The sequence below is a fragment of the Egretta garzetta genome, unplaced genomic scaffold (genome assembly GCF_000687185.1).
Source record: "Egretta garzetta isolate BGI_Z169 unplaced genomic scaffold, ASM68718v1 scaffold434, whole genome shotgun sequence".
Lineage (NCBI taxonomy): Eukaryota > Metazoa > Chordata > Aves > Pelecaniformes > Ardeidae > Egretta > Egretta garzetta.
Genome location: NW_009259584.1, coordinates 50,361 through 63,656, shown reverse-complemented (window position 1 = coordinate 63,656; position 13,296 = coordinate 50,361). Strand labels below are relative to the sequence as shown.

At 37.2% G+C, this 13,296-nt stretch overlaps 1 protein-coding gene across 2 annotated transcripts in view; it reads left to right on the top strand.

Moving 5' to 3' along the window:
* ARMC3 (armadillo repeat containing 3) overlaps positions 1-13,069 on the top strand; it is a 50,972-nt gene extending 37,903 nt beyond the window's left edge. The window contains exons 13-18 of one of the 2 annotated variants that reach the window (XM_035893258.1): positions 592-692; positions 1,776-1,871; positions 7,124-7,321; positions 9,857-10,019; positions 11,522-11,656; positions 12,956-13,069. In XM_035893258.1, coding sequence (XP_035749151.1) covers positions 592-692; positions 1,776-1,871; positions 7,124-7,321; positions 9,857-10,019; positions 11,522-11,656; positions 12,956-13,069 — 807 coding nt within the window. Of the gene's footprint in view, positions 1-591; positions 693-1,775; positions 1,872-7,123; positions 7,322-9,856; positions 10,020-11,521; positions 11,732-12,955 lie in introns of those variants that run through there. The other variant, XM_035893259.1, reaches the window with a different exon arrangement.
* Positions 13,070-13,296: the final 227 nt, after the last annotated feature.

Below are 13,296 nucleotides of genomic sequence, written 5' to 3'. Positions count from 1 at the left end.
TGCAGTATACTTAATACTAACCTGACACTGAATGACCTGTGGACTTTTTGTTTGTTTAGTTTTACATAAAGAAGGAGAGAGTTCATGTTTTCACCTTGGTCATGACCCTTCTCTCACAAAGCACTGTTTATATATAAAGAATGGCTCCACTATGTATCACTTGTTAGTGCTGTGTTCAGTTTAAATCTGAGAAGGACTTTTCAAAATGCTCAAATGAATTAGAAATACCAGTCTTACTGAAAATCATTGAAACACCTACTCCTAAAGGACTTGGTTGCTTTTGAAAATTCTATCCTATATTGTAAAGCCTTCAGAGGCAGGAACATTTCCCAAATCTAGAACTGTTTGGAATGACATAGTAACAATAATTACAAGTTCAATTATTTATAAACAGTCTTTTCTAAAAAAAATTTATTAAGAAAATGCAAATAAAGAAGAAATCAATTTCATGTATTTTGAATGGGTTTATAAGTTCTTACGTAAGTCTTCTGTTAAAGATTAGGAATTTTAAATTACTCTTTAGGTATCTAATATTTTTTTCTCTTCATCTTTAACTCAACAGAACACCTTTTTATTCTAATTTTCTTGTAGATAAAACCTGGCGTGAAATTTTCATCTTTGGAGGAATTGAGTATGCAAGAGCTTACTGACCGTCGGGCCATAATCTTCATTAATGCTAAACCACGAGAAGAGTGAGTCATGTTTGATCTACCAACATTTATTGCAATAGCTCATCTTTTCCATCACTTCCACTGTTTCCAGTACAACTACATAGTGTGTGTATATGTACACACATACATAACATAGAGAAATATCAGCATAGTGCTTCATGTCCTAGAAGGCAAGAGATTTGTATTTTATAAAAGAAGAATTTGGAAAATAACTTTTTTTTACCCCTAGACAGAAAAGATTTATTCAGTTGAGTTGCTTTTTTTTTTAACTTAGCCAGTAAGACTCATTCATTTAACACCCTTCCTGGGTGGGACACCCAGTGTTTTATTAGCTATAACAAAGCTTGTCATCTGACATAATAATTATGTTATCTAAGCTGAATGTCAACATGCAACAATGAAACCTATGATTTGATGATCTTCTTGTACAGACAAATGATTGGAATTTTAAGCACAACATCCGAAGAGGCAGGACAAAGCCAACCATCAAGCTTTTGCACTTGATAAAGAACTTGTGTCCATTTCTTCTCTGTTTAAGTTGAAGCCAGCCTAACAAATCTTCTTAGATTTGAATGCAGGAAGTTGGTATTGGGCTTGTTTAACTGGGAGTCATTTCCTGTAAACAGTCTCACAGATCAAAGAATGCTCTACCAATATTTTGCAAGTCCAAAACCTTTTTCTCTGTCAACACATCACATATTTGGTTTACAGTATCATTAACTTCCCTTTTAAGCTTGTATATGACACCATAAAGATGTCTGAGAATATCTATGACAAATTAAACTTTCATGCTCTTTGTTGATCCCTAGAGTTGTCTTTAACTATCAGGTTTTCTTTCTTTGACTTTGACACAGCTTCTTGCCGTTGCACCTTGGCAGCACTTTTACTCCCCAGTTACTCTTGTGTCCATCATTTGGTATTCTGTACTTCATTTCTGATCCCTGAATCAGTATCCAGTTTATTAGTGGTTATGCTATTTCTTCCACTTATGTACTTCCTATGAATATATTTACTGTCCTTTAAAATTAGAACTCCATTTTCATAGCTTAACATGCAAATACTATGTCTGCAAATAATATGCAAAAATATCCTATTCTGTTTCAGTGTCCTTGCAGTAGAAGAAAAGGCACAAGATTCATCTTATGAGCAGACTGTCTTGTCACCTTCTCTTTCAAGAAAAAGTAGTAGAGAAAAAGCAAGGTATGGTCTTAAGATTTACTTGTTAATGTTCTGTTATTGCTCTCTAACATTAGAAATAGAATTCTGATTCAAAATAATTACAGAAAGTTTCCTAACAGAGTACAGATGCTCAAATATATTGTTAAATATGTTTTCAGAGTCTTTCTTTCACCTCCTAATTGCAGTAATCTTCCTTTGTCTATCTTAGTAATTATTTGTCTTCTCTCCTCATGCTGTATTTGAACATCTCCCATTTATTTGGCTGATTTTCCTTTCAATATTTCTAGGATGCAGCAAAATGCTGTTATTTTACAGCTTGACACAAGGAAATTAGGGTAGAATTCCTTTCTCAATTTAGAACCTAGACCTACAAAAAGTTTCTATACTGCCTACATGCATCCTTATTTCTAGATTCATTTTCTTCCAGTGAAATTCTACAGATGACTAAAAGCTAAGAAAGGTGTGCTCAGAACTGTCCCAGTTTTGGCAGCAACAAACCTAAAAATGCCTTGCTCTTGCAGCACTCCCTCTGATCCATACCATACACTAGGTACAGTCCTGTAGTCCTTTCTGTGGAACTGATCTGGTGGGCATGTCTGCTTATACCAAGTAGGTCAGAATCTCTAATCTTGTTGTGGGAAATTAATTTCCTTCTTTTACAGGAAGAGGATCTGATCCTGGCCCTCCCACCTGCAGATAGCTGATGACATAATATTTGGGGTTTAGCAGTCTCATTCTGGTTCATCGTAGCTATTCATTAACAAAGAGGCATAATGAACAGAGCTTTCTACTTCAGCTGTTATGGCACTTATCTGAGAGAGTTGAGACCGAAGTTCTAGTCCTTGTCCTTATGACTTTTAATATAAAATATTTAACCTGTAGTTTGTTCCTGTAGAAGAAAAATGAACCATGGTCTCCCAGCTGAACGGGTAACTCTTTATGTAAAAGAGCAGCACAATCACAACCACAACAGTGCCTTTCAGAGAAAGCAGGCGTACATGCCTAATTCTGGAGGAATGGTCAGGATTCCAAAACAAGATCAAATAGAGCCTCCTTGCCATCAATGGGATGGTGTCTAGTCCTTGATAGGAATGTGATGTAACCTATAACTCTCCTTGGCTTTTCTGTTAGCTAACTTAGTGAGCTGACCATTTATTGTGTTGATTTCTGTGGGTCGCAGTCCTGACTTCCTCATTTTCCTTATTTTATGATATAGGGGGTCTTAGCCATGCCTCAGGGCTGTTAATTCTAGTCAGTGGTGGGCATTACAAAATGCTAAGCGCTGCAGGGTCTGAAAAACAGGGAGAGAGGGAGTGTCTGTTGTAGGAACTGAGGTACTATATTTGCAATTTTTAGCTTGGAGCTCATCCATGAACTTCAACATGCTACTGTCTGTACAGGCATTTTATTGATCAAGATAATGGTTGATTTCTTAGACTGCTTATATATTTCTGTGTATGTCTGTATCTGTGTGTACTTGAGAGATGAAATCAAGAGAAAATTGAAACCTGCTTTGTGATCTCAATAGTTCAATGGAGAATGGAGGAAAAGCAAGAGTTATCTGGACGATGGTCTTCACTGAGCAAAAGCAGAAAAAAAGGGCTAAGCTATTATACTTTGAATTATATGTGTATCAGTTTGTTTAGAACTGACATGCAAATGGTTGACAGATAACAGCTACTGACTGTGAAGGGTTGAGGTTCTGACTTAAATAGGACTGGAGTTATGAGATAAGTCTATCCAAAAGTTATTGACTTACAAGGCAGACATTTACATTTGACTAGTTATTTGAACTGCAAGCACTTCTGGAATTCAGTTTAAATCATTTTGGAGCAGATACCTGAAATGGATCACATGAATTGCGTTGCAAAAGGTTCCTGTTTCAGGATGCAAAAGAGTAGATACTGCATCTTGAGTGTCTTACCAGGCCTGTTCTAGCTTCTGCTCATTCACTGGGTCCTTCCGATGCCCAGCATGCTCTGGTCATGACCCACCATGCAAATGCCAGTTTACTGAAAGGGAGCAGGAGGCAAGGGGAGATATTGAGCAGTTATGTTTGCTCTGCACCAGTGGGGGATTCCCTCATCTCAGAAGATGCTCTAGAGTCAAAGACCACGTTGCATAGTCTCAAGCAACTGTGCATAGCTTAGAGAGCTGTTCTGCCAAGATGATATGTTTGTTTATTACAGTGTGAGATGAGGATACTCTTGGATAGTTGCTTTTTCATGTAATTTATGGCAACTACAGAGTAAATGACTGCTCTGTTAGCAACCATAACACTTTTGGAAAGCAAAAAATTCTCTTTAAGAAAAAACAAATACCTGGCTCAATTTCCCATAGTAAGCTTGCAGGCATACAAAGACTTCTTTCTTCAGGTATGAAATAATTGCTTTTGAATGTCATGATCAAGTTGTATGATTTATAACCCCATTGTCATTCATTTTGAATCCATAATTCATACATCATTATTATTATTAATTTGTGAGATATATGGGAGTTATTTGAAGGTCAGTATCTGACTCCAAGTCTCAAACATGCTTAGATTTTTTCTTACATGTTTTTTTCCTTTGATCAAATGTTTCTGTTCATCATTATTTTGCAAAGTACTACTGAACACAGTTTAAAGCCACTGTTTTGAAAAAGTGATACTACTTTATATAAACTGCAGCTGAAAGCTAATTGAAAGGGCCGTTGTAATTGTCTGCTGGAAGTGTTTGAATTAGATGTAGAGGAAGTGCCTAGTTGATAGTTTGACATGTATTTGCATAGACAGCAACCTTTTTGATCAAACAGTTGCATATCTGATATACACATTGACTGGGCTAAAAGATAATATTTAATGTAGACTGATAAATGTGCATTTTTTCCATGCTATGCTCCATAAGGAAATACTTTCCAATGCTCATTTATTCCTTTTCTAAAGACAGCCAAGGCATTAGGCTATGCAAAAAAGGAAAGAAAATAGGTGCCATGGCTGTCTTTTGGTGGTAGCATGTTGTATTGGCTGCCTTCTTTCTCACACCCCCTCTCTGGTGACCCACTGGACTTTTGTACTGAAGTTGCAACAGGAATCAGAAACAGCCTGGAGACTATTAACTGCCATGCGTTCTCCTTTGCAATGTTCCTCTGCATTTGCAGCAAGTATGTCTCACGAGTAGTAAGACAGCTTTGGGAAAGGGGAGTGATATTTTTCTGATGTAATTCCCACTGGTAAGAAGAATGTGGATGAAAAAGAGAATAGGAGAAGCAGAAGTCTACTGCAGTGGTTAATGATTATTTTATAGCACTGAGCTGTAAGATAGCAACTCCACTGTTCCTTATGAGATAAATATTAGACAGACATGGTGAACTGAAGAGTTGAGGAGTAGGGTAGAGAAGGGTGTGGAAGACTACCTTGTATCAGCCATTCCACCAAGGAACAGAACGTAGTCATACCTCAGACAAATAAGAAGCAGCAAACAATCCAAACAAACCATTGCTCAAACCCATCCTTCTCAGGTCTTTTTCTTCATGAAAACTGGAAAGAAGGAGAATAAGAGTGATTCAAGGGTCACTTGAGTAGACAGGAAAAGGGAACAAATTCTCCTACTATAGTGCTATAATTTAGCAGTGCACTTTTCATAGGGAAAGGAAAGTACTAGGAGAATAGAAGGGAAGAGCAGGGGACAAAGAGAGAAAATGCTGAAGGAACAAGAATTATACCATTTGTAGAAATCGTTGTTTTGAAAACCTGCTAAGTCAGACACCGGAGAGTGGGAGTAATTCAGGGTTTTTTTCAACAGGGTATTCTTAACCATATTCGTAAGTGTATAAATGGAGTAGGTAGCTGTTTAATCTAGTATCGCAAGGTCCCCTGGCTATAGTTAGAGTCACACTAGATAAAGAGAACTGTTTGTCTGCTTTTTTCAAGTATAAGGTAATTAATAACCAGAACAGTTTATTTAAGAGGGTGGTGAATTTTCTGTAATTTGAAGATTAAATCTTAATTGGTTATCCTTCTAAAAAAAAAGTGCTTTATGAAATCTATGAAAAGGGCTTTTTGTGAATATGATAAATCTCAATAGGTAAAAGAAAATTTTGCAAAGTATTCTGAAGACAAATTGCTTGAATTAGACTACTGATAATGGTATATGCCCTTCTGCTTTGTCCAATGCCTTCCGTCTTAAGAATGCTGTTAATTGTAAAAATTTTAGGAATAATTTGAAAATCATACAGTAATGATAGTGTGCCCTGGAGCCTTGCACTCTAGTGGTCCTTTATTTCTTTTTTTTTCCTTCCAAGAATGCCAGAAGCATTACAGATTTTAAAAAATAAGCCAGAACTGTTAAACAAATGAAAGAAATTTTGTCATATTTCACATTAGAATTATTCAGGACCTATGCTGAAAAAAGACATGCTGCTTACAAAACACAAGTTCCATGTGTTCTCACAAATGAAAAATCCTAAACTGTCTGATTGTATAGATCTTGACAATACCTCTGGTAAGATACTGATTTTATAGTTGCTGCGTAACTTGTGAAATGCACAGTATTCTAGCTAAGCAGAACAAGCATTTCATTTATACCTCTGCTAGGTGCTTTACGAAGCCTGTTCAGGATCACAGTCATTTTTCAGATTCTGAACATTAGTGAAAAATGTAGCGTGTACAATGAAAAAAGTCAGCAAAAACAGATGTCTTATAAAATCTTTATCTGACAAACCATGTTGTAGTTTGTATAATGCTTGAATTACATGGATTTGCAACTACAGAGACTACTGCTTAGCATGTCCTGTCAAAATTTCAACCATGCTCTTGGTACCATTTGTTACTTTATTTGAAGTCCAGATTTCTATCAAGTAAAAACTCATGGGAGTTCATGATTTTTAATTCATGACCATATGCAACCAAACTGTAACTGTCTAAAAATGTTTCCTATATACTCTCTAAAAACTTGTTGTTATTATTATTTAGCTGTACCTAGGTGTCTTCTCCCCTAGATAATCCATATATGGGAAAAGCATATCAGAGACATGGACATAAGATGAGAATTTACAGGAATATTAATATGGAGCTAGTGTCACTCGGTTTCTAACCATCTCCTGAGGGCATGTTCCACAAATATCCTCTACAGCTTTGTAGATTTGGGGCTATTCATTATCAAGAGAAAATATTTCCCCTACCTTTCCCTCAAAATCGGTTTGTCTAAAACGTCCTGTTGGAGAACTACTGTATTAGAATTTGGACTTTAAAGATTACGGTATTCTAAATATGTGTGTACTGTTTCCTATGTAAGAAAAGGGAAGGGGAAAAAAGAAGAGGACAAAATGAAAGAAGTTACTCAGATTATATCTAAAGTCCAGGATGAAATAAATCTAGAAAATCTACATTGGATACCACCACCTGACTTCATTTTACTGGATTACATTAATGATGCTTCTAAAACAATTCCAGCACTAACTACTACCCGGGAACAGGTTGTGGCTCTTGCACAGTGAGTACAGAATTGTATTTCCATAAATAATGCAAATAAGCTGAATTGGTAAAATAACAGTTTTCTCATCCAAGGACAACTTTTCCAAATGTTATTTTGCCCATCCTTAATTGAAATCCAAATCAGCTTTGGTCCAGAATTTTGACATAATTTTAGATTTTAAGTTTCTTGTTTCTAATGTTGTTCTAATTAGTTTAACTATTTTAAAATACCACTTGCAACAAAAGGGTACAAATTTCTCATTTTGAAAATATTTATATGGACAGTTTCAGTTTTTTTCACATTTATATATCTGTACCGATCCTTTCCAATGAACACATCAATTGCATGTAGCATCTATATCGTCAAGGAACAGGAGAGACCCAGGTGCTGCAGAGCCTAAATGCACAGGCTAAAACCATAGCCTAATTCTGAGACTGTTGCAACTTCTATGTATCATGTCTGTTCTTTCTCTTACAATCTCTCTTGCCTAGTTGGTTTGGAAACCCCTTGGGACAGAAAGTGTCTTGTATTTTGTTTTCCTATAGAGCCAAAAGCAAGAGACATTTTTCTAGTGTAGTTTTTAGGTGCTACTGTAATTAAGATCCTGATGATTTAATAGTGCCAGAACATTGCAATGGTGCGTGTACAGACTGTTGTTACCAATGTGTGATTCATTAGTTACACTGACTACTCAGCCTGGGCAGCAATCACTGTCATCTCCACGCAGTGTGTCTGCTTTCATCTTCTCTTTAGTTTAACCTTTACTATCTTAGCAGTTTCCTGGCTACCTCCTGAATCTGGAGAGTTTGGCGTCAGATCCCGCTGAGTCTCACAAAATTTGTTTCTTCTACTAACTCTCATTTTTAATGAAGTGGTCTAATGTGATATGAGGAATGACTTTTCTGTTGACTGCAGAATTTGACAGGACAGATATTCATCCTTAACCATCCAGCAGTGTATAAATCACGCTGCCTTCCTCAAGGTGGAATCCATAAAATGCTCTTTCAAATCCACTCTTCAAACACACCAATGAAATACTTGCAGACACACAACCCAGCGCAACAATCACGGGAAATTTAAGTAGAATGTTTTCTGTGGGGATTTTTATGTGTATGTTCCATTTTAAGCGGCTGTCTGAATAGCCTGTGTTGAATAGGAATGGGAGGAGGAGGCAGCTGCAGCAGCCTTCGGCATCCTGGCAGCTTGAGCAGAGCTCCTGCTGTGCTCACCAGGGAAGGAGCCAGGGTAGATGAGGGAACACACGATAGTGCTGGCTCTCTTCTTTTAAACAAACACCGTAGATCTTTGCGGGCACAGGAGAGTGGTGTGCATGTAGGCTCGAGATGCTTTGCTCTCTTTACTGAGGGCTGGCTGTAGGCACAAACAGCACAAGTGACTGCTTGGAGCCCCCCACTTCTTCAGGCTCATCCAGTAATTCCCCACTTCAAGATACCATGTCTAGCCTGTTCAGGGTACCCCTGTACAACTCCCTGTACCCATGGTGTTGCAACCAGTACCTCCTCAGGCCCTAGGTTTTGACAAATACGGCCTTTGAGGTTGCCTTTCATGTACTGTGAGGACAGAACCTGTTCACAGTTACTGCAGAGGGGGTGAAGCAGATTTTAGCTCCCTGTCTGAAGCAGTGGCTTGTGATTCCCATGTCAGCTCTGCAACACTTTGTCCAGATTGAGAACCCACAATCACACTTGTGCCTGTGGCTGAGGACACCTTGAGGAACAAAGGTCTTTACATACAGGGGCCATGCATAGGGGAGGTGAAGGTGTGTGTATGAGGAGATAGGGGCTTGATCCCCCTGTATAAGGAGGTAGGTGCACAATCACCCCAAAGACATGCTTTTGGCAGCATCTGCACAGATTGTGAGTTCTGATCTTCTGTTTCTTTCACTGAGCCATTCTTTTAATGGATAAATACAGGCCATATACCCCCCAAATATTGGCTTCGATATAATCATAGAATTATTTAGGTTGGAAAAGACCTTTAAGATCATCAAGTCCAACCGTAAACCTAACACTGAATAAGAAAGCACATGTAGAAGTTGAAGTGCCCTTTCTGGATATAGTTTCTTTCCTATGTTGGGCTCATTACCTGTGGCTTTATTTTTGTCGTATATATTCTCGTGCCTTTATTACTATTTGAAACAAATGGAAGGGCTAGGGATTGTAATAATGTCATCTGTAAAGATGAATGGTAGCTTCTGAACTACTTCCTCAGTAATTACACTGCTGTTTGTGATTTTCTCTGAGGACTTTGTGCCTATACTAGACCTCTCCAGAATCTCTGCTGACAACTGTTGCACCTTGGTTTAGGTCTGTGACAAATGTGTACGATCTGAGTCAGGGTTACCTGTATTTATCAGTGAGCATATTTAAAATACAAGTTTCTAAAGAAAATAATTAAAGCAAACATAGCAAAAGTATTAATGTCTTATATGTCATTCACTTACTGTTTGTATATATTCCATTTTGTTATATTTTTTGTGATAAATACAAGAGGAATTATAGATGTAATTGATCCTGGTATAAATTGCAACAGGTTTGTTGCAGACAAGATGGGTGGCCCCATTGAAAGAGACAAACTACATGACTTCAGCTGGGAACTTCACATAAGTGAAATAGAATTTGAACTGAAATGCAACGTTGTGCCTATCGGGAAAGTCAAAAAAGGGACGTTCTATCACAGGGCTTTACTTTTCAAGGTACATTAGCATTTATTTTACAACATAACATCATTGATGTTAAATGGATATTATAAACTAAAGTATACTTGCATCAGTATAATATAATATTTATATTCATGTAAAATCTTTTGTATACACTTAAGTCATTTTTCACTGGCAAAGTTGATTTCCCAGTGAATGAAAGCCAGCATCGCTTCTTCCTGTAAACATTCTTGTTGTCATTAAATTGTCTTAAGTGATATCAGCAGAATACTTGATAAATGGCAAAAAGCCAAAATATTTGATTTGGAGTCAAAACATTTTACATTTTCTGTAAACTGTAAAATATTGAATTATGCAGCTTCCTTTTTTTCTATGCTGCAAATGTAAATTGTTGGGACAATTTTTAGTTGGTATCTATCCAGTATTCTATGAAAGGATATAACAGCTTTTATTTTCTAGTTTCTTAGACTGGGAGGATTCATTTCTTCTGTCCTCACGTGAGGATGTACTGGTACAGCCTGCTTATCTGTCCCATCCTTTTTCCTTGGCTGTTGGCTAGCTGGACTTTTCTCCTTCTTGGATGGAAAGGAAAAGAGAAGCAAGGGCCTAGCACATTAAGCGGGAAGGACCTAGGAAATAGTACACAGGAGAAAGACCACAATCCTAAATTTATGCTATCCATGGGGAAAGTTCCTGACACATTTTGTGGAGGTCTGAGGGCATTTATTAATTGTGCTGAAGCAGCACTGATGTTCTTTTACCCTCCACTGTCCTAAGAAACCTTTGTAGGGATGGATCATCTCTCTTAAAGCCACAGCAGTCTAAGCAATGGATATCCTTGTCCATTTGTAACAAGTTAGAAATCTTCCAGGACTTCATTCCTTCACAGCAGACATGTTCTGAGAAAGCAGTTTTGTAGCTGGAAACCATTACAGGTCTGTCAGTGATAGTGCAGCACAGAAGAAAGGCAGGTGTTTCATCTAGCAGGTGCTCACCTCGCATTTCATTGCTTCCCACATTTGCAGGGCTGAAAAGCAAGGAGTGTGCTTTGGAGTGAAGCAGCAGTCCTAAACTTACACTGATAAAAATGTTATATTTTTACACTTAGTATTTCGTACTGGCTATATCTATGTAAAGTACCTACACCTCGTTCCTTGTATAGACAGTTCTTCAAAATGTTATTGAGAAATAAGTCCTCCATCTAGAAGAAAACATTGCTGGATACTATGGGTGTTGCACTTCATTGAGATCTGAGGGACTGGCTGATAAACATATCAGTGTCTGAAAAGAGTTTAAATTAATATTTTTCATGTTGTGCATAGAATATGGTAGAGATAACATTTAAAGGCCTACACTTTCTAAGCAGAACCAATAAAGATTTGCAGTTTGGAAGACTTTAGAGATTTACAAAGTCTGTTTCAAGAAAGCTCCTGGCCTTTCAGGTATTTGTTTTCTTTTTAAGCATCTCTTGGCCTTGCTGCATAACTCACAAGCTACATGTATTAACTGTGATTAACTCCTTTTTCTTTCCTTTTTAGGTGATAGCAGACAGAATTGGCGTTGGCTGTAGTTTAGTTCGCGGCGAGTATAACAGAGCTTGGAATGAAGTTAAATTGGTTGATGATTCCCCTCAAGGAATAGCTGGGCTTCTGCTTCCTCCTCAGGAGTATATTGTAGATTTAATGTTTCAACCAGGGTTTTTGATGAAACAGGGAAGTGCAGAGGCAGATCAGTACAAACGTATTTAATCATCTTGGCAAATTTCACCAAAATAACTATTTTAAAGATGCTTGCAGTGCTAATATTTATGAAACATAAAGGAATTCAGGTCCAGCTATCAAAAAGAAGCCTATCTGGTGTGTTCTAAACATTTAATTAAACATGTTTTAGGTATCCAACTTCAATGCTTAGGAATGTTGTTAATTTTTGGTACTATTTTAAGACTAAACTGTAAAAGTACAGATTATAATTTGGTAGCTCAAGAATATTTGATATGTGTTAACATTATAATGCTTATTAAATAGGTTTAAATTATTTCCAGAATACAGTATATTGGGGGGTGGTGGTGGTGTATGTTCCTTCAACTCCCATGCACATTTATAGGAATTACATGTCCATAAAGCAAGAAAATATGACATCTGGTGAAATAACAAGTCACCTAAAAATAACTGGACAATTTCTTGTGTAAAATAACACAAGAACTGAGAGACAGAAGAACTAAGATAACAGCCTGTGTAGAAAACATCCCATTTATATTTCTTGGAATTTGGCAGAGTTAATAATTATGGATAATAGCATACTCTGGATGAGTGAAAATACTGTTTGTCCTGGCACAAAGAAGACAGGTGATTGATAAGTTAGTGCTTGCAATCTCCCTTTAAATTCTTCATTTTTCACTTGAAGACAAAATAGACTCTGAGAAGGGAGCAATTTTGGACAGGGAATTTTTATTTCTTGCAGCCTTTGGTAACATGGTGGTGCATCTGAGAGAGGTAAAATGCTGGATATAATAAACACTTTCAGGTGAAGCTGTCAGGAATGTACTGAAGTAGAGCATTTCAGGGGGCATGACTGTCAAGTGAGTTTACTTTATTGTAGAAAACTGAGGAAAAATTCCTGTACAAAAGTTAGGCCAACGCAGACAACGTTGTGCAAAGCTGAATTTCAGAAGACCAGAAGGCTGACAAGGCATTTACTTCCCACCCACCAAAATGTGATAAAGAAATCCGGGGTCTGTGTTCTTTTAGTTTTTTAACATTTGTATAAGCACAGTCACTTGTATAGTCTGCTTTGGTTTGAGGTGGTTTAAATCTTTTGTATTCATTACTGCTTATGAGCATGATCCCACCAACTCCCCCTCCTTCCTCCTCTGACGTGCAGCATGATTTTCTGGTAGCCCTTTGGGGAACATTTTATCTTTCTGTTGTAAATTCACTTATATGGCCTCATTTCATCTTTTTACCTTATGTCAGCAGTACTCTAGACATCAGAATGAAAAAGAACTCTGGAGACAAAATACAGGATATACTGTCAGAACTGAGTGGAAGGTGAGGATGTGTTTCTTATCATTGCTATGTAGCAGGTAGGGCGCTGATGAAAAGTGATAACGCTGTCACTGACAGGAATGACTGGATATAGAAACCTGCAACTTTGAAAGTGCAGTAAATGGAAGTAAAATAAGAATTAATTTCCTCCTAGCTATCATTTTGTATAGTTTAACTACATTAGAATTTCATTATTTTGTATTGGAACCATAATGTTAAAGTGTGACTTATTCTGTTTGAGAAGGTCTTGAAAAACAAAGCCATTTCTG